General features: G+C 47.0%; 2 protein-coding genes across 4 annotated transcripts; both read right to left on the reverse strand.

The window, feature by feature from the left end:
- Nucleotides 1-178: 178 nt before the first annotated feature.
- Nucleotides 179-11,920, reverse strand: LOC137598144 (excitatory amino acid transporter 2-like). The gene is made up of 11 exons (XM_068318393.1): nucleotides 11,794-11,920; nucleotides 5,427-5,554; nucleotides 5,095-5,247; nucleotides 3,683-3,933; nucleotides 3,491-3,599; nucleotides 3,157-3,283; nucleotides 2,835-3,068; nucleotides 2,492-2,686; nucleotides 2,273-2,407; nucleotides 1,954-2,164; nucleotides 179-1,265 (listed from the first exon to the last, which is right to left on the reverse strand). The coding sequence occupies exons 2-11, from the start codon at nucleotides 5,551-5,553 to the stop codon at nucleotides 1,194-1,196; spliced, it is 1,614 nt and encodes a 537-aa protein (XP_068174494.1). The 5' UTR covers nucleotide 5,554; nucleotides 11,794-11,920; the 3' UTR covers nucleotides 179-1,193.
- An 8,843-nt stretch (nucleotides 11,921-20,763) lies between these two features.
- slc35c1 (solute carrier family 35 member C1) lies at nucleotides 20,764-24,449 on the reverse strand. 3 transcript variants are annotated; one of them, XM_068315952.1, is made up of 3 exons: nucleotides 24,243-24,449; nucleotides 22,857-23,389; nucleotides 20,764-21,595 (listed from the first exon to the last, which is right to left on the reverse strand). In XM_068315952.1, the coding sequence occupies exons 1-3, from the start codon at nucleotides 24,356-24,358 to the stop codon at nucleotides 21,015-21,017; spliced, it is 1,230 nt and encodes a 409-aa protein (XP_068172053.1). In that variant the 5' UTR covers nucleotides 24,359-24,449; the 3' UTR covers nucleotides 20,764-21,014. The 3 variants fall into 3 exon arrangements, with proteins under 3 accessions (XP_068172053.1, XP_068172071.1, XP_068172063.1); XM_068315970.1 differs by lacking the exon at nucleotides 24,243-24,449 and adding an exon at nucleotides 24,098-24,222; XM_068315962.1 differs by lacking the exon at nucleotides 24,243-24,449 and having other exon boundaries at nucleotides 22,857-23,657.
- Between the last annotated feature and the right edge of the window lie 317 nt (nucleotides 24,450-24,766).

Consider the following 24,766-nt stretch of genomic DNA (forward strand, 5'->3'; position numbering starts at 1 on the left):
AGAGAACCAGAATCCATTTTAATAATATGTGATTAGTTTGAATCTATTTTAACTTTACAAATAATTAAGTGTTAGTTTTTAATATAGAACAGAAAAAAGCTTCTTCTTCCTCCTTGTGGGTCACGGGGGTTGCTACGAGCTAATAATATGATGTAATGTGTTTTATTCTGATTTATTGTGTTTTTAACGGTTATCGGTTCATTTTTCGTGGAACCCTGACGTGTAACGGAGAACGAGGGAACCCTGAGCGACGTGAGCCGAGGTCCACCGGAACACAAAGTGCAGGGAGGCACTTTAAACACGCTGACATCAGCAGCTGCTCACGGGACACACCGACGTCTTCCTCACCGGGCTGGACCAGAACCTCACCGACGGACCCGCTGCATCCTCACCCGGTTGCTACGGAAGCGCTGGAGGCGGGGCTTGCTAACCACACTAACATCCAGGATTCTACGCTTTAATGTGTCGGCGTCATGGTGACGGCAAGGCAAGGTTGTCATAGCAACAATAAAACAGTTTAAAATAACGCAGCAGCGCCGGCCAGTCAAGCCCCCCCTCAGCCTCAGGAACACGAACCCATCCTGACCCCCCCCCACACACACCTGAACACATCCTGTTCTGTTTGCTGCTGCTTTTAGAACACACATGTTCTCCTCCAGTCTAAGCCCTAAGCTGTGCCTCTAATCTGGACCATGTGTGTGACATCATCATCTAATCCCATAAATCAAGAGTCAAAGGTAGAGCAGTCTCACCCCCCCGCCTCACACCCAGCACCAGCTACCAGCGCGTGCCCCCCCCCCCCAGCATGTTGTCTGAACCTTCCTGAACCAAACCCAGCTACGGTTCCTGGTCCACGTGAGGTTCAGCCGGCGAGGCGTTACGGCGCCCCCTCTGGTCGCTACGAGAAACCATTCAGTGCAAAAGGAGAAGAATGATGAGAGTAGAGTAAGGCCTGAGTTCAACCGATGGGTCATCCTGGGGTCACATGGTGTGGGACGCACCAGCGGGACGGTGCAAGGTGCAGGGTCTAGTCCAGGTGGCGTTAGCTTTAGTTAGCTGCTGATGCTAATCAGGTGGAGCTACAGGGCTGTCGGGTCCGTTTGCGTTCTGACTTGGGGGGTTGTGTTGTGGTTGTGTTGGTGGGAAGCAAAAGTTTTTGGAACTCTGGGTAAGGAGCGGCGTCCGGAGCCGCTCTACCCGCATTTCCAGGGTTCCTCCTCCACCAGGGAGAAGTCTGCAGGCTGGCCGTTTTTGCCCACGGTGACCTGCAAGCAATTATCGAGAGCGTCTGACTGAGGCCAAGGCACCGGAGGTCAGAGGTCAGAGGTTGGAGCAGAGAAGCCATTCAGGCCAGCGATCTCTGGGGCGGGGACGGCGAACGTGTCACGCCGATACGCTGATGATGTGACGCTGTTCCATCCCAGTGGAACACCGGTACAGTAATGGGTTCACGGGGTTGGCCATGTATTTGATGGATTCTCTGCCCAACCAAATTACAAAGCTGCAACGTTAGCATCAGACGCTAACTCACAGCATCTAAAGGATAGCTAGCAACACTGATCGGTTCTCTACTGGATGGATCTGATTGGTCATGGAGGAAACAGCAGTCTTTATGAACACCAATGGCTGTAATTTAGTCTGGGCTGCCTCAAATACATGTCCAATTACCAAAATAAAAGCACGGGGGGGGGGGGGGGGCACAACGACATTTCATCTGGACCTCGTGAGAATTAAAAAATAATATAAAAAGCACAAACTGATTGGGATGAACCTGGTTTCACAAAAACTGCTTTTTCACATGATTAACAGGTGAATAAATAATTAATAAAGTTTTTATGCAGCTTTTAAAAAAAAAAACATATGAAAAGACACGAACTATTCACACCGTCACAGATACACGACACAGAGGGGGGTCTACATGCACGTCTCTATGTCCGTTAACGTGAAGTGTACCTTGCAGTCATCTATCAAGATCGCGTTGTGGTGCGCATAAACGTTCTGATTGGTGTGATTGTCATAGTAGGGCGGGTTGCGCGCTGTCTCGTAGTCGTCCACGCGCGCCTGCTGCGAGTCGAAGGAGTCCAGCTCGTCTTTGGACAGGTGGTACACGATGCCCGCCCCGTAGGAGTCGCCCACCACGTTCACCGACGTCCGGAAGCGATCCCTGCGTGGTCCGGAGAGCCGTGGCCAAACCACAGGGTGGGGAAACGGTTAGCGGAGGAGCTAAAGAGCTAGTCTTTAGCTCTAACTAGCTCTAACTAGTTAAACTTACAGCAGCCAATCAACAGCCACCAGCAGGCTGATGTCCTGGGTGGGCAGGCCCACAGCGGTGAGGATCAGCAGCATGGTCACCAGCCCAGCACTGGGAATACTGGCCGCCCCCACACTGGCCAGGGTGGCCGTCATGCTGGAGGACAGATGGGAGACCTCAGGTCGTGACCTCAGCCCCCCCACATTCCCCATGTGTGACATTTGACCTCACTCAGCTGACCTGACGGTGATGATCTGACCCCAGTCCAGGGAGATCCCGTTCATCTGGGCGATGAAGATGGCCGCCACCGCCTCGTAGAGCGCCGTGCCGTCCATGTTGATGGTGGCGCCCACCGGCAGGACGAAGCGCGTCACTCTCTTATCGATGCCCAGGTTCTCCTCCAGGCATCGGAAGGTGACGGGCAGGGTACCGGCGCTGAGACAGGGGAGACGGGAGGGAATAGGGTGAGGTTCAGATTGTCCATCCTGGACTACAGAACACTTCTGGAGAAGGGGGACAGTCTCCAGAGACTCCTGCCCTCCTGTCCACAACCACAGAACCTGGACACAGGAAGTCTTCCTACCTGGACGCCGTTCCCAGCGCCGTGACCCAGGCCTGGAAGATCCCCATGAAGAACTTGAAGGGGTTTTGTTTCACAATCACAAAATATATGAGCGGGAGGAAGATGCCCCCGTGGATGATGAGGCCCACGATCACGGTGATCATGTACATCCCCAGCTGCCTAGCAACCACCTCCAGGTCGGCGATGGAGATGATCTTTCCACAGATGAGGCAGGCGATGCCAACAGGGGAGTACCTGAAGACGGACAGACAGGCTGGTGGTGAGACAGTCTCATCTTCATCACCAGAACTCCATGCAGAGCTGAGGTCTGGGCAGCTCTTACCACATGATGGCCCCCACCAGCTTCATCACGATCTCATTCAGGATATTGAAAAACTCCAACATCAGCTTAGCCTTTTCTCCCATTTTGCCCATAATGACGCCGAAAGAGACGAAGAAGCCAATCAGACCTGTGAGGCAGAACAGGAGCGGTGAATCGCTCTGGGATCGGCTGTTCAGACTACCAACACCCAGGAACGGGGTTAGAACCGGTTTACAGAAACATGTCAATAATCTATAAGTGTGATCGTCTGTTGGCGGAGGGAAGGGAGAGTCTGCTGAGGTGGGAACCGAACCTACAACCTCTAGAACATGCGTGGCTCTCGGGGTTCACCTACCCAAGACATTCATCCCGCCCTTAAACTGAAGCGACCGTTTGACGGTGAACTGTGGGGGCGCTCTGGTTCTGTTGGTGGGCACCTGCACCTTGGAGGTAACCGTCTGGATCTGGACAGGAAACGGTCAAACGGAGAGTTGGATCAGCTGGTTTCTGGGACTTGAAGGTGTGAACACACCTCAGAGACTCCTACCTGCTGGAAACACGCCTGCACCAGGTTCTCCGGGAACAGATTGCGGATGAGATCGAAGAAGGCGTCCACACTGGACACCTCGTCGTTCTTCTTGCCCTGCCCTAGATTGGCCCTCAGCTTTGGGTTCCCCGGGTGGATGAGCAGCACCAGGACCACGCCCAGCACGGCGGCGATCACCGTGGTGGACATGTAGTACACCATCGCCCTGGTGCCCAGGCGGCCGCTGGATTTGGCGTCCAGACCGGCAAGTCCTGTTGGCACAGAGGAATCATGGAATACCGTACGCCCTACATTAGATTGGCTCATGGGGGGTTACCTGTCTCATGGGGGGCTTACCTGTCTCATGGGGGGCTTACCTGTCTCATGGGGGGTTACCTGTCTCATGGGGGGCTTACCTGTCTCATGGGGGGCTTACCTGTCTCATGGGGGGCTTACCTGTCTCATGGGGGGGGGTTACCTGTCTCATGGGGGGGTTACCTGTCTCATGGGGGGCTTACCTGTCTCATGGGGGGCTTACCTGTCTCATGGGGGGTTACCTGTCTCATGGGGGGTTACCTGTCTCATGGGGGGCTTACCTGTCTCGTGGGGGGGTTACCTGTCTCATGGGGGGTTACCTGTCTCGTGGGGGGGTTACCTGTCTCATGGGGGGCTTACCTGTCTCATGGGGGGGTTACCTGTCTCATGGGGGGGGTTACCTGTCTCATGGGGGGCTTACCTGTCTCATGGGGGGTTACCTGTCTCATGGGGGGCTTACCTGTCTCATGGGGGGGTTACCTGTCTCATGGGGGGGGTTACCTGTCTCATGGGGGTCTTACCTGTCTCATGGGGGGGTTACCTGTCTCATGGGGGGCTTACCTGTCTCATGGGGGGGGGTTACCTGTCTCATGGGGGGGTTACCTGTCTCATGGGGGGCTTACCTGTCTCATGGGGGGGGGTTACCTGTCTCATGGGGGGGTTACCTGTCTCATGGGGGGCTTACCTGTCTCATGGGGGGCTTACCTGTCCCGGCATGTGATCAACAACAGATTGACCTTTCGGCGAGGATACGCAATAATTATTCTAGCGACAGCTGCATCATTCATGGGGGACTTTAATACGAGGAGTTTGTCCTTTATTTTTATTTGCAGCTTTAATTGATTTAACCGATCAAAGTTGTTAAATTTAAAGGTGTAACATCTCTTAAAACGGACCAATGGAGCGGTGCCCTCTGGTGTTTCAGCATCAGCCCCTGGTGGTCCACATGCTGTACAGCAACCCCTCGTTCCTCGCTGTTAATTCGTTCCAGGACCACCCGCAATATTTTATCTCACTCCCAGCCTGAGTAGCCCCTCCCCCCGTGACGCGTCCCCTAGGAAACAAACAGGCTACACCGTGTGGCCCCGTCTCGGGGCAGTTAGTTGCCCCTCACCCACCTGTGACCAGACTGGAGACGATCAGAGGCAGGATCAGCATCTTTAGCATCCTCATGAGGATCTCCCCGGGGAAGGCGATGATCATGACGACGTCAGGGGGGAGGGGCGAGATGTGGCGCAGCAGCATTCCAGCGATGGAGCCCAGAAACACACCTGATGGGGGGGGGCACCAATCAAACACCAGGATGACCGCTGACGGGCTAACCCCGAACATCCTGACGTCTGTGGAGACTTGTAACGTCTGACATGCTGCTCATTTGAAGTGCATGCTGGGAAAGCCTGCCACCCCCCACTCTGGAGGGGGCAGCAATGGGATGGAGACCCAAACCTACCGAGGATGGTGAGGGTCAGCACCATGTTCTTCATGATCTTCTCACACAGGGCCCCACAGAGGCTGTCGGGGTCCTTCTTGGGCTCCAGGTGACTCTCGTCCATCCTCACCTCCACCTGTTTCTGCATCCTGTTGGCATGGAAGCAGACAGGAAGTGGTGGTGAAGTCAGGTTAGGGTTGGGATTCAGGTGAGTCCTGGGGGTTGGGTTTAGGGCTTGATGGACGTTCATTTGATTGGTCCCAACCCACTAGAGCGGTCGTTACAGTTAACCAATCACTGCAGACATGGTTGGTCTCCCTGTGAGGACTTCAGGGAAACGTTTTGAAGCTTTTAGAGCTCGTGAGTGAATTACATGAGCATCAAACCCGTAAAGATAAACTTTATTATCTGCTAATTGTCTAACGAGTGATTCCAGAGCCTCGTCTTCATCATCTTCATCATCGCCTGCGTGTGTGTGTGTGTGTGTGTGTGTGTGTGTGTGTGTGTGGATGTGGAGCGCACGAGGACACACACGCCACACGTGAGTGTTTGATCTGCACATACGTGTTGGTGGCGTGCTCACAGCCTGACACCACACGTATGTTGGGTTTGTTGTGATGCGGCCTAAAGCCTCTTTGACTGGAGATCAGCCCCCCACCCCCACCCCCACCCCCTGAGTGTGGCCTTTAAATCCTGCCGTTATGTAACGTCCTCTGCACCGTCTGGACCTTCACTTCCACACCTCCAGTGTTCACCCATCAGCCGCCGCCGCCAGATTAAAGACAGAAAAGACAAGACAAGGTGAGGAAGTGAAAACTTTCCTGGGGAGGGAACGTAATTGGTGGCGAAGAGCAGAGATTTAATTATAGACAGCGAGGAAACCTCCTGTAATCTTCTGTCCACATTCAATAGCGTCTGATAAGTCCAAGTTTGAACAATTGGACAGGAAATGGAGTCCAGACGAGTCAGAACCGCCGCTGCTGTCAGAACCCCCCAGCTCTAACGGGCCTAAGCTTCTCAGGGCGGGATTAGCACCTCCAGGACACCCGTGATTGGGTTATGCAACAGCAAAGGGGCTTCCCAGGAAAGTCAAGGTGTCACCGCCGCCACCGGGACCATCCTGCAGGAGAGGCGTTCACTGACCACCAGACATTAGGGAGTCCTTGTGTGGTTATAAAATAGTTCTACTAATCAGGAGGAAACGGGTCAGTTTGGGCCGTAAGAACCTGATTGAGTAAAACTGGAAGAACAGGAAAGAGTCGTGGTGACTTCAGGTTGGTGACGAAGGTCGGGTGTTGGCCTGGAAATCCAATGTTTCCTGTTTTCCCATCAAGGAAAAGACACACACACACACACACACACACACACACACACACACACACACACACACACACACACACACACACACACACACACACACACACACACACACACACACACACACACATACACATAAACATGGACCAGTGAGGTATAAAGGGTCATGGGAGATGAGTTTGGTGGCTGTTGCTGCCGGGTACTTGGTGCTGGGTACTTGATGACAGGTACTTTCTACTGGGTACTTGGTGCCAGGTACTTGGTATCATGTACTTGGTGCCGGGTATTTGCTGCCGGGTACTTGGTATTGTGTACTTGATGCCAGGTACTTGGTACCGGGTACTTGGTATTGTGTACTTGGTGCCGGGTACTTGGTATGGGGTACTTGGTATGGGGTACTTGTCTCGTCGGTCTGGAGGTCTAATCCAGCTGCGTTCAGAACAATGACATCCAGTCAGAACCTCCAGACAGGTTCCTCTGATCCCTCCACCAAAACCTGCCAATGGGGTCGTCTTCATCGCATCCTCGCTCACCAGCAGGGAGGGGCAAGAAGGTGAGGCGAGGGGGTGGCTCAGGAGGGCGGAGTCAGAGGCCATGACACCCTGGCGTGCTGCCCAAGGTTATAATAGTTTGGGATTTTTCATTAGTTTTTATTTTTATTTAGTTGTAACTCTTTGTTTTCAATTTCAGTTTAGTTTGAATTAGTTTTTAATGCTAGTTTGCTAGTTTAGTTTAGTTTTTATTTTTTGAAAATGCTTAGTTTTAGTTTAGTTTTTATTAGTTTAAGTCTTAGTTTTAGTCTTTTTTGGTAGTAAGGGATATTTGTCAGAGATTAAAAAAATTAAGTGCAATTTGTGTTCTGTTTCTTAAGTGAGATGCAAGTAGTATCTTTCTAAAACAAAAACATGAAAAACTCAAAACCCAGTACCTCATTAAGTTAAGCTATCTGACTCCTAACTGTAGTTGTGTCGGGCTGCATCGTGCTGCCTGGCCTGGGGTCAGCTTCTGTTTCGGGGGAAGGAGGCTGGGCGTTCTCCCTTACTGGCTCAAGGTAAGCTAGGTTAGCCTTCTTGTGTGCGCTTTTCAAATGGACTTTAAGATTCGTGGATTTTTCCCCCCCAGAAAGGTTCCACATATTTGATCATGTTCCACTACAAGGCACCTACTCTTGTCTGAGACACAGTCATAGTCAACATATTCCCAAATAGGACTCTGGAGGTTTCTCCCTACTTTCGCCGCCATGCCGCCCGACGGATTGATTCACTGACAAAGACGGAAACTAAGCAAATGTTCTCAATCATTTCAGTTTGTTTTAGTTAGTTTTGTAAACACACAATAGTTTCAGTTAGTTGTCGTTTTTCTGCAAAGCCTCGTTTTTATTTTTATTTCAGTTAACGAAAATATTTTTACACATTTAGTTTTCGTTATTTCGTTGGTTTTCGTTAACGATTATAACCTTGGTGCTGCCAGCTGGGTCTGGTTCTGTTCTCTGGTGTTGGGGTTAGGGTGGGACCAAGGGGCTCCGTCGGTTCTCTGGAGATGCTGCTGAGTCACGGCTGAGTCATGATGCCGGTTAGCGTGTAGCGGCGACGCAAGGCGACCAGAGTGGGGTGTTCCCCCTGACGGGGGTCTCCATTAGCGGTACATCACCTCATCACATGACCCCCCACCTGATCAGGGGCCTTTACAGCCGGCCTGAGGGGCTGACTGCTGGGGGGGCCTGGGGGGCTAAGAGCACATGGCAAAGCATTGGTCTCTGTAGCTCCCATGGGCGCAGACCTCATGCTGCAACACCTGACAACACACACACACACACACACACACACACACACACACACACACACACACACACACACACACCACGCTTAGACAGCAGGTGTCTATAATTACCTAATCTGTCCTGAGCCGTCCTAATCTAGTACACACACACACACACACACACACACACACACACACACACACACACACACACACACACACACACACTAAAACCGCCTCACAGCTGCAGCAAACTTCCTGAAATCACAACACAAAGGTGGATCCAGGAGGGGATCCGTTCACAGCCACAGGAATATAAAAATGAAATATAACAACAAACGTACAGCGGAAATGAAACGACGAAATGAAACGACGAAATGTAGCAATGAAACGTAATAACAACAAAATATAACAACGTCGAAAAGTAATTACAAAATGTAACGATGAAACAGAGAAATGAAATGTGATGGCAAAATGTAACGACGAAATATGACAAAATGTAACAATGAAACATAACGACGAAATGTAACGACGAAATGTAACGATGAAATGTAACGATGAAATGTAACAATGAAATGTAACGATAAAATGTAACGATGAATTGTAACGATGAAATGTAACAATGAAATGTAACGATGAAATGTAACGATGAATTGTAACGATGAAATGTAACAATGAAATGTAACGATGAAATGATGAAATGTAACGATGAAACGTAACGATGAAATGTAACGATGAAGTGTAACGATGAAGTGTAACAATGAAATGTAACGATAAAATGTAACGATAAAATGTAACGATGAATTGTAACGATGAAATGTAACAATGAAATGTAACGATAAAATGTAACCATAAAATGTAACGATGAATTGTAACGATGAAATGTAACGATGAAACGTAACGATAAAATGTAACGATGAAATGTGACGACGAAACGATGAAATGTAATTATGAAATGTAACGATGAAATGTAACGATGAAATGTAACAACAAAATAGAACAATACATTTTACAACGAGAAACTATGGCCACAAAACATAACAACGTCGAAACGTAACGATGAAATCCAATGAGCTGAAGCAGAAATAATGAGAACAGAACCGCATCTGAACCTCTTGTAGACACAAACCCCTAGAACCTACAACCACAAGCAGAACCCACAGAACCCTCAGAACCCTCCATACTGGGGGGTGATAGAAGGAGCTCTACCACAGTGGGGGGGGGGGTGATGGAAGGAGCCACAGGAACATTTTGATTTATGATCTATTAATAAATGAAGTGATTGTCAGCCTGAACAAACATCCAGGAAGAACCTGACAGAAGATCAGAACCGGTTTGTCTCTGACCTCAGAGGTCGATTCGCTTTGTTTCATTTTGTTTCATTTTGTTTCATTTTGTTTCATTTTGTTTCTTTTTGTTTCTTTTTGTTTCTTTTTGTTTCATTTTGTTTCATTTTGTTTCATTTTGTTTCTTTTTGTTTCTTTTTGTTTCTTTTTGTTTCATTTTGTTTCATTTTGTTTCATTTTGTTTCATTTTGTTTCATTTTGTTTCATTTTGTTTCTTTCTGTTTCGTTTCATTTGTTCTCATTCAGGTGTGAACAGGTTTTCACCTGCGTGTCTGGTGAGGAACGTCGTCCCTTGTGTTCAGACTATCAGTCAGTCACAAGGAGATCACCTGCTGTCTGGAAACAACGCTGACTGATTGATTGATTGATTGATTGATTGATTGATTGATTGATTGATGACTGACTGATTGATTGGTTGATTGGTTGATTGGTTGATTTATTGATTGATTGATTGATTGATTGATTGATTGATTGATGACTGACTGATTGATTGGTTCATTGATTGATTGATTGATTGATTGATTGATTGATTGATTGATTGATTGATTGATTGATTGATTGTCCAGGAGAACATGCTAGCAAGGCGACAGGCTTGCAGCCCCCACTGAGAAGGCGAGCTGGTCTCGGTGCAGAGCTGGGGCCTCTGGGGGACTTTGTTCACCTCGTCTCTGAGGTGGATCCCAGGAGTATGAACGAACCAGGAGAAACATCTCCTGAAGGAGGAGAGGATGTGAACCCTCTGTTAGCAGGACCTCCTCTGTTAGCAGGACCTCCTCTGTTAGCAGGACCTCCTCTGTTAGCAGGACCTCCTCTGTTAGCAGGACCTCCTCTGTTAGCAGGACCTCCTGTGGTCTCTGGAGATCAGCTTCTGACTCGTCCTCCGCACGTTCCTCCAGGACGGGACGCTCCAGCGGTGGCCACCTTCCAGGAACGTGGACTGAAACCCATTCACACCGCCCCGTTCACCTACTTTGACCATCATTGCCTCCTCCAGGTGGGGGAGGAGCTAGAGGCCACCACCTGAAAGTGACATCACGGTGCTGAAGGTGACATCATGGCTTTGGACCACTTCATGGAGGTCCGCTATGAGAACTAGGAGGTGTTCAGGGGTCACGTCTTTCAAGCATCAGTCAGGTAACCCTTGAGGGGTCACTGGTTCTGTCACCATGGAGACGCCATGGGATAAGAACCAGAAGCCCTCAGCAGCTCATTATCAGTTTCCAGCTCCTACAGGTGCAGAAGATCAGCTATTAAAACCAGAAGCTCCTCATCTGAGCTCCTCTGGACTCCATCAGTCCTCCACTGAGTGACGGTTCTTCGTGTTCCTCTGACGTGTCTCAGCCGTCTGACTCGTCTGACTTTTATCTGAAGCGTCTCATCGACGTCTCCGTGGGAACGTCTCAGAGAGAAAGGCCACGTCTGTCAGCAGCTCCACAATTAAGTTCACACGCTGGGACTTGTTCCCCAGGTTGGGTTCAGAGCCCAGTTCACACCTCATAGAGCCTGCTTACCAACGGGACCACTGGTCAGACATGGGAACGCTCCTGCACCCTGAACCCGTCTCCTGCACCCTGAACCCGTCTCCTGCACCCTGAACCCGTCTCCTGCACCCTGAACCCGTCTCCTGCACCCTGAACCCGTGTCCTGCACACTGAACCCGTCTCCTGCACCCTGAACCCGTCTCCTGCACCCTGAACCCGTCTCCTGCACCCTGAACCCGTCTCCTGCACCCTGAACCCGTGTCCTGCACCCTGAACCCGTCTCAAAGGAACGTTCTGAGTGATCCCTGCAGACCCAGACGTGAGAAGAAACAGAAGATCTCACTGGTTTCACCCAGAGGTTCCAGCTCTGAACCTGGACTGAGTCCTGAGGTGTGAACATCTCCTGACCCCTAACCCCTAACCCGAACCCATCAGTCGATCTAGAACACATAACCACACGCTGTGCCCCCCCCCTGAGGCCCTCACCTGTGGGGTCGCTCCTTCTCGGTCTCGGTGGGCGTCGGCTTCGGTGTCGTGGGTTCAGTCTTCAGTCCGACGGGCTTCTGGACAGAACCGCTTCCTCCCCCAGCAGCATAAAGACGTCCCTGCGACGGACAGGCTGGACGCTAATGCAGGCAGGGAGGGGGGGTTGGACATGAGAGGTCAGCACCTCCCTCCCTACAGGTGAGGGCGGGGCGGGGGCGGGGCTTTTCACTCGGTTGAGAACCAATGGATTAACGGGCTTTCGCCCATTTTTAGCATCATGACATCACAGGATGAGGCGGAGCCTCCTCAGGTGTGAACAGTAGAGGTCACGAGGACTGGACGCAGGTGAAGGTTCTGGGGGTGTTTGGTGATGGAACCCAGTCAGCTGCTCCTTCGGGTTCTACCGGCGACCCGCCGCGGCGCAGACACCCGGCGCCGTTCAGCCGACAGGACTTAGGAGGTGTCCTGCACAAAGCTGCAGCAGCAGGGGGGGTCCGCCCCCCCGGGAGGAACAGCCAAGATTAGCAAATCCTCTCAGGGTGTTTCTCAATGACGGCACGTGTCGGACCGTCTGCAGGGACTCACATGCAAACGGAATGGGGGGGGGCGGGCCCAATGGAGGGACGGGGGCGGGTCCATATCCCTCCATTGGACCTGCCCCCGAAGGACAGGGGCAGGTCCAATGGAGGGACGGGGGCGGGTCCGGTGGGGGAGGGACAGACAGCTGCAGCCCACAAACATAGATCTTCATCCATCTCCAACCTCTTATCCAGGGGCAACAGTCTCAGCAGGGATGTCCCCCCGGGTACTTAGACTCCCCCACTTGGGGCAAAGACCCTCCACCGACCTGAAGGGGGCACACCCCCCTTTTCTGGTCCTGAACCACGGCCTCGGATCTAGAGGTGCTGATCCTCATCCCACTGGCGTACATCAAGAATGAAGTACATCAAGAATGAAGTACATCAAGTAATGAAGTACATCAACTAATGAAGTACATCAAGTGATGAAGTACATCCAGTAATGAAGTACATCAAGAATGAAGTACATCAAGTAATGAAGTACATCAAGTAATAAAGTACATCAAGTAATGAAGTACATCAACTAATGAAGTACATCAAGTAATGAAGTACATCAAGTAATGAAGTACATCAAGTAATGAAGTACATCAAGTAATGAAGTACATCAAGTAATGAAGTACATCAAGTAATGAAGTACATCTAGTAATAAAGTACATCAAGTAATGAAGTACATCAAGTAATGAAGTACATGAAGTAATGGAGTATATCAAGTAATGAAGTACATCAAGTAATAAAGTACATCAAGTAATGAAGTACATCTAGTAATGAAGTACATCAAGTAATGAAGTACATCAAGTAATGAAGTACATCTAGTAATGAAGTACATCTAGTAATAAAGTCCATCAAGTAATGAAGTACATCAAGTAATGAAGTACATCAACTAATGAAGTACATCAAGTAATGAAGTACATCAAGTAATAAAGTACATCAAGTAATGAAGTACATCAAGTAATGAAGTACATCAAGTAATGAAGTACATCAAGTAATAAAGTACATCAAGTAATGAAGTACATCCAGTAATGAAGTACATCAAGTAATGAAGTACATCAAGTAATGAAGTACATCAAGTAATGAAGTACATCAAGTAATGAAGTACATCTAGTAATAAAGTACATCAAGTAATGAAGTACATCAAGTAATGAAGTACATCAAGTAATGAAGTACATCAACTAATGAAGTACATCAAGTAATGAAGTACATCAAGTAATGAAGTACATCAAGTAATGAAGTACATCAAGTAATGAAGTACATCCAGTAATGAAGTACATCAAGTAATGAAGTACATCAAGTAATGAAGTACATCAAGTAATGAAGTACATCTAGTAATAAAGTACATCAAGTAATGAAGTACATCAAGTAATGAAGTACATCCAGTAATGAAGTACATCAAGTAATGAAGTACATCAAGTAATGAAGTACATCCAGTAATGAAGTACATCAAGTAATGAAGTACATCAAGAATGAAGTACATCAAGTAATGAAGTACATCAAGAATGAAGTACATCAAGTAATGAAGTACATCAAGAATGAAGTACATCAAGTAATGAAGTACATCAAGTAATGAAGTACATCAAGTAATGAAGTACATCAAGAATGAAGTACATCAAGTAATGAAGTACATCAAGAATGAAGTACATCAAGTAATGAAGTACATCAAGAATGAAGTACATCAAGTAATGAAGTACATCAAGTAATGAAGTACATCAAGTAATGAAGTACATCAAGTAATGAAGTACATCCAGTAATGAAGTACATCAAGTAATGAAGTACATCAAGTAATGAAGTACATCCAGTAATGAAGTACATCAAGTAATGAAGTACATCAAGAATGAAGTACATCAAGTAATGAAGTACATCAAGAATGAAGTACATCAAGTAATGAAGTACATCAAGTAATGAAGTACATCAAGTAATGAAGTACATCAAGTAATGAAGTACATCAAGAATGAAGTACATCAAGTAATGAAGTACATCAAGAATGAAGTACATCAAGAATGAAGTACATCAAGTAATGAAGTACATCAAGAATGAAGTACATCAAGAATGAAGTACATCAAGTAATGAAGTACATCAAGAATGAAGTACATCAAGTAATGAAGTACATCAAGTAATGAAGTACATCAAGAATGAAGTACATCAAGAATGAAGTACATCAAGTAATGAAGTACATCAAGTAATGAAGTACATCAAGAATGAAGTACATCAAGTAATGAAGTACATCAAGTAATGAAGTACATCAAGAATGAAGTACATCAAGAATGAAGTACATCAAGTAATGAAGTACATCAAGAATGAAGTACATCAAGTAATGAAGTACATCAAGAATGAAGTACATCAAGTAATGAAGTACATCAAGAATGAAGTACATCAAGTAATGAAGTACATCAAGTAATGAAGTACATCAAGTAATGAAGTACATCAAGTAATAAAGTACATCAAGTAATGAAGTACATCAAGAATGAAGTACATCAAGTAATGAAGTACATCAAGTAATGAAGTACATCAAGTAATAAAGTACATCAAGTAATGAAGTACATCAAGAATGAAGTACATCAAGTAATGAAGTACATCAAGTAATGAAGTACATCAAGTAATGAAGTACATCAAGTAATAAAGTACATCAAGTAACGAAGTACATCAAGTAACGAAGTACATCCAGTAACGAAGTACATCAAGTAATGAAGTACATCAAGTAATGAAGTACATCAAGTAATAAAGTCCATCAAGTAATGAAGTACATCAAGTAATGAAGTACATCAAGTAATAAAGTACATCAAGTAATGAAGTACATCAAGTAATAAAGTACATCAAGTAATGAAGTACATCAAGTAATGAAGTACATCAAGTAATAAAGTACATCAAGTAATGAAGTACATCAAGTAATAAAGTACATCAAGTAATGAAGTACATCAAGTAAAGAAGTACATCAAGTAATGAAGTACATCAAGTAATGAAGTACATCCAGTAATGAAGTACATCAAGTAATGAAGTACATCTAGTAATAAAGTACATCAAGTAATGAAGTACATCTAGTAATGAAGTACATCAAGTAATGAAGTACATCAAGTAATGAAGTACATCAAGTAATGAAGTACATCAAGTAATGAAGTACATCAAGTAATGAAGTACATCCAGTAATAAAGTACATCAAGTAATGAAGTACATCCAGTAATGAAGTACATCAAGTAATGAAGTACATCAAGTAATGAAGTACATCAAGTAATGAAGTACATCCAGTAATGAAGTACATCAAGTAATGAAGTACATCCAGTAATGAAGTACATCAAGTAATGAAGTACATCAAGTAATAAAGTACATCAAGTAATGAAGTACATCAAGTAATGAAGTACATCAAGTAATGAAGTACATCCAGTAATGAAGTACATCAAGTAATGAAGTACATCCAGTAATGAAGTACATCAAGTAATGAAGTACATCAAGTAATAAAGTACATCAAGTAATGAAGTACATCAAGTAATGAAGTACATCCAGTAATGAAGTACATCAAGTAATGAAGTACATCAAGTAATAAAGTACATCAAGTAATGAAGTACATCAAGTAATAAAGTACATCAAGTAATGAAGTACATCAAGTAATGAAGTACATCAAGTAATGAAGTACATCCAGTAATGAAGTACATCAAGTAATGAAGTACATCCAGTAATGAAGTACATCAAGTAATGAAGTACATCCAGTAATGAAGTACATCAAGTAATGAAGTACATCAAGTAATGAAGTACATCAAGTAATGAAGTACATCCAGTAATAAAGTACATCAAGTAATGAAGTACATCAAGTAATGAAGTACATCAAGTAAAGAAGTACATCAAGTAATAAAGTCCATCAAGTAATGAAGTACATCAAGTAATGAAGTACATCAAGTAATGAAGTACATCAAGTAATGAAGTACATCAAGTAATGAAGTACATCTAGTAATAAAGTACATCAAGTAATGAAGTACATCTAGTAATGAAGTACATCAAGTAATGAAGTACATCAAGTAATGAAGTACATCAAGTAATGAAGTACATCAAGTAATGAAGTACATCAAGTAATGAAGTACATCCAGTAATAAAGTACATCAAGTAATGAAGTACATCCAGTAATGAAGTACATCAAGTAATGAAGTACATCAAGTAATGAAGTACATCAAGTAATGAAGTACATCCAGTAATGAAGTACATCAAGTAATGAAGTACATCCAGTAATGAAGTACATCAAGTAATGAAGTACATCAAGTAATAAAGTACATCAAGTAATGAAGTACATCAAGTAATGAAGTACATCAAGTAATGAAGTACATCCAGTAATGAAGTACATCAAGTAATGAAGTACATCCAGTAATGAAGTACATCAAGTAATGAAGTACATCAAGTAATAAAGTACATCAAGTAATGAAGTACATCCAGTAATGAAGTACATCAAGTAATGAAGTACATCAAGTAATAAAGTACATCAAGTAATGAAGTACATCAAGTAATAAAGTACATCAAGTAATGAAGTACATCAAGTAATGAAGTACATCAAGTAATGAAGTACATCCAGTAATGAAGTACATCAAGTAATGAAGTACATCCAGTAATGAAGTACATCAAGTAATGAAGTACATCCAGTAATGAAGTACATCAAGTAATGAAGTACATCAAGTAATGAAGTACATCAAGTAATGAAGTACATCCACTGGAGGAGACCCCAGCCGGTGGGACCGTGACTCCTGGACCAGCACCAGAACACGGGTTCTGAAGATGACATCACCATGCGAACTGGACCCCACCTGGTCCAGTCCCATCCGGTTCGGGGGGGGGTACGCCACCTGTCCCCGTCAGCCTCCTGCGCCGCTGCCTCCCCACCTGGTGGTACAGTGGGAACGCGGCGGATTCTGGTGCGGAGCAGAAGTCCAGGTGGACCAGAAGGTGGGACACCTGTCGGGACGGAAACAGAGGAGCTAAAATGAAGTGAGAATACCTGCGAGCGCCAGAACCCCCCCCCCCCAAACAAAACCCCCCAACAACCCCCGCTTCCTGTTGGCTCTGGGGGCCCCGTCAGTCAGATCGTTTCCGTTAAGACGTGTAAATAGTGGTGATCCAAACCAAACGGGGGGGGCTCAGGGAGCTCTAGGTGCTCGTCTGAAGGAGAACCCCCCCCTGACAGGAGATCATCTTAGTTTAACCGAGATCAGACGTCTGCCTGAACACCAACCAGGAGCTGTCGCTCAGGGGCGGGGCCACCGTCCAAACGCCTCCAGGTGATGCAGGTCCAAGACGTCCGACCCCCACCGACCTTCACTCCAGCTGTTTCCCGTCCCCCCCGGGGGGCAGAGCCCCACCGGTGGGGGGACGTCATTCCACCGCTTTGGACCCGTAGCGCCACGCCTTCATCACGTCTGATGATGGCCCCATGTGGTCCTCCATGGCCACGCCCCCAGACTTCAACCACACGCTAAGCTAACGGCTCTGATCTGATGCTAACGGTCTGTCAGCAGCAGCCGAAGCTTCTGAAGGGCTTTAAGTGGGCGGGGCCTCATCATCATCATCACCTTCATCATCATCATCATCATCATCATCACTAATGCTCGTACCTGAACCCTCCTGGAAGACGTCGCCATTTGAGCGGAGTAGGAAGTAGTCATGACGACGATCTGTCTCTGTCTCCATGGTGACAGCTGACAGGTGCGTCCTGAGTGGGTCACCAGCAGGGACCTGCTGAGTGGTTCCTGAGTGGTTCCTGAGCGGTTCCTGAGCGGTTCCTGAGCGGACCCCCCACTGAGGGCTGAGAGGAATCAAATCAAAACAGGAAGTGATGAAACTCCATTTGTTAAACCTCTTCCTCGTCTCCAGGGAGGAGGGAGCAGAAGGTAGTCCTCAGCCTACCAACAGGAAGTCCTCCACCTACCAACAGGAAGTCCTCAGCCTACCAACAGGAAGTCCTCCACCTACCAACAGGTAGTCCTCAGCCTACCAACAGGAAGTCCTCAGCCTACCAACAGGAAGTCCTCCACCTACCAACAGGTAGTCCTCCACCTACCAACAGGTAGTCCTCAACCTACCAACAACCTCCTCAATGCAGCAGGGCTGCCCCCACGGGGGTTGTGGCAGAAAGAGAAACTGCAGGATGACAGTTGGATATTGTTCGTATCTACAGATGTTTTATCAGTCGATGTTGTATCTTGAGGACTACCTTTACCCAGAACACAAACCTGACTTCACACAGTTTTAACACAAAGAATGGACGTTTATTACCGATCAGACAACAGACCGGTGGTGTGTGCAGCTCACTGGAGGAACGGGATGAACCACTGACACCTGGTGGCCGGATTAGGTATTACACCATTAGGTTTCTAAAGCAGCAGTGAGTGTGTGTCCAGTGTGTGTCCAGTGTGTGTACAGTGTGTGTCCAGTGTGTGTCCAGTGTGTGTACAGTGTGTGTCCAGTGTGTGTCCAGTGTGTGTCCAGTGTGTGTTTAGTGTGTGTCCAGTGTGTGTCCAGTGTGTGTCTAGTGTGTGTCTAGTGTGTGTCTAGTGTGTGTCCAGTGTGTGTCTAGTGTGTGTCCAGTGTGTGTCCAGTGTGTGTCCAGTGTGTGTCCAGTGTGTGTCTAGTGTGTGTCCAGTCTGTGTCCAGTGTCCATCCAGTGTCCATCCAGTGTGTGTCCAGTGTGTCCAGTGTGTGTCCAGTGTGTGTCCAGTGTGTGTCCAGTGTGTGTCCAGTGTCCATCCAGTGTGTGTCCAGTGTGTGTCTAGTGTGTGTCCAGTGTCCATCCAGTGTGTGTCCAGTGTGTCCAGTGTGTGTCCAGTGTGTGTCTAGTGTGTGTCCAGTCTGTGTCCAGTGTCCATCCAGTGTGTGTCCAGTGTCCATCCAGTGTGTGTCCAGTGTGTCCAGTGTGTTCAGTGTGTGTCCAGTGTCCATCCAGTGTGTGTCCAGTGTGTGTCTAGTGTGTGTCCAGTCTGTGTCCAGTGTCCATCCAGTGTCCATCCAGTGTGTGTCCAGTGTGTCCAGTGTGTGTCCAGTGTGTGTCCAGTGTGTGTCCAGTGTCCATCCAGTGTGTGTCCAGTGTGTGTCTAGTGTGTGTCCAGTGTCCATCCAGTGTGTGTCCAGTGTGTCCAGTGTGTGTCCAGTGTGTGTCTAGTGTGTGTCCAGTCTGTGTCCAGTGTCCATCCAGTCTGTGTCCAGTGTCCATCCAGTGTGTGTCCAGTGTGTCCAGTGTGTTCAGTGTGTGTCCAGTGTCCATCCAGTGTGTGTCCAGTGTGTGTCTAGTGTGTGTCCAGTGTGTGTCTAGTGTGTGTCCAGTGTCCATCCAGTGTGTGTCCAGTGTGTGTCCAGTGTGTCCAGTGTGTGTCTAGTGTGTGTCCAGTGTGTCCAGCGGTCAGAGGGTCTCCATCACTCTGAACGTCACCTGATTTATTTCTACTCTAAACTGAATTATTGGTTTGTTCTTCCTCCTTCAACAGTTTGAGTTGTGATGGGGGTGAGGGTGGATTCAGGGGTGGAAGGAGGTAATGGGGAGGGATGAGGGGTGAGTAGGGGGTGATGTGTGGGTGGGGGTATTTATTCCTGTCATGACTTCCTCTGAAGTCCCCCCCCCCCATAATGCCTTATGAGCCATTTTTAGACTCCTCTTGCTCAGAGATATATTCAGCCATCATCGTCACGTGGGGGGGGCATTGAGCGCCCCGTCCCTTCATGACCAACAGGGGGGGGACAAATCCCAGCTGATCTAGACCGATGTGAACCGATGTGGATCTGTGTGAAGAGCAGTGAGAACCCGACATTCATTTAAACTGAACTGAACTAAATAAACTAAATAAACTAAATAAACTAAATAAACTAAATAAACTAAAATAAACTAAATAAACTAAAATAAACTAAATAAACTAAAATGAACTAAATAAACTAAAATAAACTAAATAACTAAAATAAACTAAAATAAACTAAATAACTAAAATAAACTAAAATAAACTAAAATAAACTAAAATAAACTAAATAACTAAAATAAACTAAAATAAACTAAATAAACTAAAATAAACTAAATAAACTAAAATAAACTAAAATAAACTAAATAACTAAAATAAACTAAAATAAACTAAAATAAACTAAAATAAACTAAATAACTAAAATAAACTAAAATAAACTAAATAAACTAAAATAAACTAAATAAACTAAATAAACTAAAATAAACTAAAATAAATTGAACTAAACTAAATTGAACCCCCCCCCACGCCGCCTCCTGTCCCCCACCAGACTTTATAAAAACATGGATTAGAAAGAAAACAATCATTCAGACAGGAAACGTTTAAAGTTACACAAAGAGTTCATTCACACCCAACCCCCCCATGATCACATGATTCAACTCCCCCATGATCACATGACCCCCCCATTATCACAATTCAACCCCCCCCATGATCACATGATCCACCCCCAGACCCGGTTCAGGTACCACAAAGACACAAACACCCCCACTCTGAATATCTCCACCCTCCCTGTAAAATCATGATAAAAACCTCCATCAGTAAATCGATCCAACGTTACAATAATCTTTAAATCTGGACGTGAACGTTCCTTCAAGCTTCATCCTAACAGGTCCTGCTGCAAGAGACGGGTCCAGGTCCAGGAGCAGGTCCAGAACGAGGACCAGGTTCAGGTCCAGGGCTACACCCCCGCGCTGTCCTTCTCCCCCTGCAGCAGTTTCTCCTGGGCGGGGTCCTGAGCGTCTTTGAGGGGTCTCCTCTTCATCTCCAGACTCCTGACCCAGGTGTAGGCAGACGAGCCCCCCAGGACCATCAGGTTGCTGGTCCACCACAGCAGGCTCTTGCTGGAGGAGTTGTAGACCACGGCGATGACCGTCTGTGTGCAGGCCTTCGCCGTCCCGGAGACGTTGTGTGTGAGCGGACTGGTGAACTTGATCTGGAGGCCCGTCACGTAGCCGATGGCGAACCCGAACACGCCCCCCAGGGTCATCATGCCCCAGAAGGCGGGGTCAGCCAGTCTGGTGAAGTGGGCGAGGCGCGTCAGCTCTCCAGACAGCAGCAGCAGCGGCAGGAACAGCACCACCGCGTTGACGTTGTTGTAGTAGGACAGCTTCCAGATGTTCCCCTCCACCGCCGGCATCACCTTCTTGGTGAAGATGGCGTTCAGGGAGACGAAGATGCTGGCGAGCACCCCGCAGATGACGCCGGTCCAGGACAGGGTCCCTGCCAGGCCTTCCTGGTCCACGCCGAGCCAGAACCCCCCTGAGAGCAACAGAACGGGCCAGAAAGAAATCTGTTAGTCACACAATCGATTACATCAGTTGTACCACCACCTAAAAACCACAACTACAGCTAGTCCTCAAGATACAAACATCTGACATACGGACAACCGACATACGAACACTCAACATACAGACATTCGTAGATACGAACAAACCCACTTCACCATATCCAACTACTCTCCTGCAGTTCCCCTTTCCACCACGATCCCCGTGGGGGCAGCACTGCCGCGTTCACGCAGCTCCAACACTTGTCTCCCCCTCTTGTTGTCTCTGTTAGCATCTCAGAGCGTCAGGCTTCCTACCTTGGATACTTTACTGTTTATCATGATGCTAAAGCAAAGACTAATGAAGGTAGTGGTGGTGGTGACCACAATAACCCCTCCCTTTGCCCCTGCTCTTCCGTCACTCTAAGCTACATGTTGCACGTTGAGGACGACTTGTCTGTAGGCTGAGGTCTATCTGTTGTAGGTTGAGGACTATCTGTTTGTATGTTGAGGACTACCTGTTGGTAGCTTTAGGACTTTGTTGGTATGTTGATCACTACCTGTCTGTGGGTTGAGGACTACTTGTTTGTATGTTGAGTACTACCCGTCTGTAGGTTGAGGACTATTTGTTTGTATGTTGAGGATACCTGTTCGTATGTTGAGGACTACCTGTCTGTAGGTTGAGGACTATTTGTTCGTAGCTTTAGGACTTTGTTGGTATGTTGATCACTGCCTGTCTGTAGGTTGAAGACTACTTGTTTGTATGTTGAGTACTACATGTCTGTAGGTTGAGGACTACCTGTTCGTAGCTTTAGGACTTTGTTGGTATGTTGATCACTACCTGTCTGTAGGTTGAGGACTACCTGTTCGTAGGTTGAGGACTACCTGTTCGTAGCTTTAGGACTTTGTTGGTATGTTGATCACTGCCTGTCTGTAGGTTGAGGACTACTTGTTTGTATGTTGAGTACTACCTGTCTGTAGGTTGAGGACTACTTGTTTGTTCGTTGAGTACTACCTGTCTGTAGGTTGAGGACTACTTGTTTGTATGTTGAGTACTACCTGTCTGTAGGTTGAGGACTACTTGTTTGTTCGTTGAGTACTACCCGTCTGTAGGTTGAGGACTACTTGTTTGTATGTTGAGTACTACCTGTCTGTAGGTTGAGGACTATTTGTTCGTATGTTGAGGACTACCTGTCGACGGGCCCCCAGCCCCTCTCCTCTCTGCTAACCGTTAGCGGCTAAGGAACCCCCACGTACCCAGGATGACCCCGCAGCAGCCCAGCGCGCGGGGGGAGGTGCCCTGCTTCAGCACCAGGTAGGACAGCAGCACGTTGAACACGGTGGTGAGGGACCGCCCCACGGTGTAGAAGGCCACGCCCACGTACTTCAGACACAGGTTGTTGAAGGTGATCATGGCGATGAACACCACGGACAGCGGCAGCACCTCCCGCGACGTCTTCACGTCGAAGGCGAGCGACGGGAAGTGGACGCGGCCCGGGCAGGCGGCGGCCAGGCGGCCCGTCAGGCGGCAGAGCGCGGCGGAAGTGACGCACTGGTAGAAGGTGATGAAGAGCGGCGCGTCCAGCTCGCGGTCGTCCAGCAGGAAGTTGTTGAGGAAGACCATGGTGATGGACACGAACCAGTACGACGTCACCACGGCGGCGATCCGCAGCGCGTGCAGCATGAAGGTCTCCGCTTCCGGTCCGGTGTGGCCCCCCTCCGCGCCGGTGTGGCCCCCCTCCGCTCCGGTAACAGCCATCCGGATGATCGTGGAGCGCTTCAGCTGCGTCCTGTTCATAACGACACCGGACGGGTCAGCGGCGGCGCATCGCCGCGGCACTTCCGAAACACGGCCGTGACGTCACCGGTGACGTGTCACTACTTCCGGTATCAGTTTGTCAGTAGTTGTCCCTAAGCTTAACATTTAAAAGTGACAGGACGAACTTAACTTCAAACAATTTAACAGATAAAAGGAATAAACACACCGGAACGTGTCCGCTAGTTAAAAATAAAATGAATAAAAAACATCAATGGTCAATTACATCATTTCCTTCGCGCCTCCTCTAGGCATTGTGGGTAGCGTAGTCTTTTAACAACAAACATCATTAAATAATCTTGTTTTTAACTTAACACAAATATTTAATTATACGTTCATTCATTCCCTTTAGCTAAATGTCTGTCACACTAATTGTTTGACGTAAATTATTAAAATTAATTATTTTTTAAAAATAAATACGTTTCTTTCCTGAACTTCCTGTCTGTGTGGGACTATTTACAGGACCTACCTGCGTCTTCAGTCCACAGTTCGTTCTTTTTAAAGTTATTTACTACATGCTGACTGTAAATTAAATTAATACATTAACTGTTCCTTCATTAGTCCGGTCGTTTTGGATTTCCTCCGTGTATAGAAGCAGAAACAGTTCCTGATTGGTTAACAGACTCAATTTATGACAAAATCTGAGGGTTGACATAAAAAATGTTAAAAATCGAATACTTACGAATCAATCCTGAGGGGATCCTGAGTTTTTATCTATTTTTATTTCTCCAACTGTCAAATGTTTTCCCTGTACGGAGGTGTGCGCACGTCCGACGGGGCAAAGACGGCTCCGCGTTAAGTTTTATTTTGAAGGTAAAAGCACAAACCGGAAGTTGTCTCCAGCGTCTGAAGTTCCTGATTCCAACCGGATATTCTTAAAGTCACAGAGACCAAATAAATGTAATCCTTTAAAACAGCTTCCAGGCTTTGAATTAACTCTCATAAATGAAGAATAAAGGCTGACAGGAGGTTTTGACGTCCGTCATGAAATCCTCCCTCTGACAGAAACGTCCCTCAGGCTGTCAGAGCGTCTTGAGAACGTCGTGTCAAACAACACAGTGGAGGAGGATCTGACCTCCCTGACATCAGGTGGAACAGGTAACAGGTGAGTCCTGTATTTCCTGTTCAGCGTGGATTCCGATTTGCCTGCCTGACGATGCGTGAGGTGAACGTGTTCAGAGGAACCACCTCAGATCACCGTCAGTCGAGGAGAAGGAGCAGAGTTCCTGGACTCTGCTCTGAAACTTTGAAATTTTGTTGTTACCTATTTATATTTACACAGATCGTTATTAACCCCTGTGGCCCCACCTGTGGGAGGGGCCATAGGGGTCGGGTCACTGTGAGCTGGGCG

This window comes from Antennarius striatus, chromosome 1 (assembly GCF_040054535.1).
Source record: "Antennarius striatus isolate MH-2024 chromosome 1, ASM4005453v1, whole genome shotgun sequence".
Taxonomy (NCBI): domain Eukaryota; kingdom Metazoa; phylum Chordata; class Actinopteri; order Lophiiformes; family Antennariidae; genus Antennarius; species Antennarius striatus.

Bases quoted from the DNA above. Each gene is read 5' to 3' on its own strand.
- LOC137598144 (XM_068318393.1), bottom strand. From the start codon at position 5,553: ATGCAGAAACAGGTGGAGGTGAGGATGGACGAGAGTCACCTGGAGCCC. The intron at 3,600-3,682 runs GTAGGAGTCTCT...TTTCCTGTCCAG, and splicing joins TGCAGGCGTGTTTCCAGCAG to ATCCAGACGGTTACCTCCAA. The intron at 2,408-2,491 runs GTCAGCTGAGTG...TCTGTCCTCCAG, and splicing joins GGTCAGATCATCACCGTCAG to CATGACGGCCACCCTGGCCA.
- slc35c1 (XM_068315952.1), bottom strand. From the start codon at position 24,358: ATGAGAGTTAATTCAAAGCCTGGAAGCTGTTTTAAAGGATTACATTTA. The intron at 23,390-24,242 runs GTTTGTGCTTTT...CGTTATGAACAG, and splicing joins GACGCTGGAGACAACTTCCG to GACGCAGCTGAAGCGCTCCA. The intron at 21,596-22,856 runs GTACGTGGGGGT...TGTTGCTCTCAG, and splicing joins CTGCTGCGGGGTCATCCTGG to GGGGGTTCTGGCTCGGCGTG.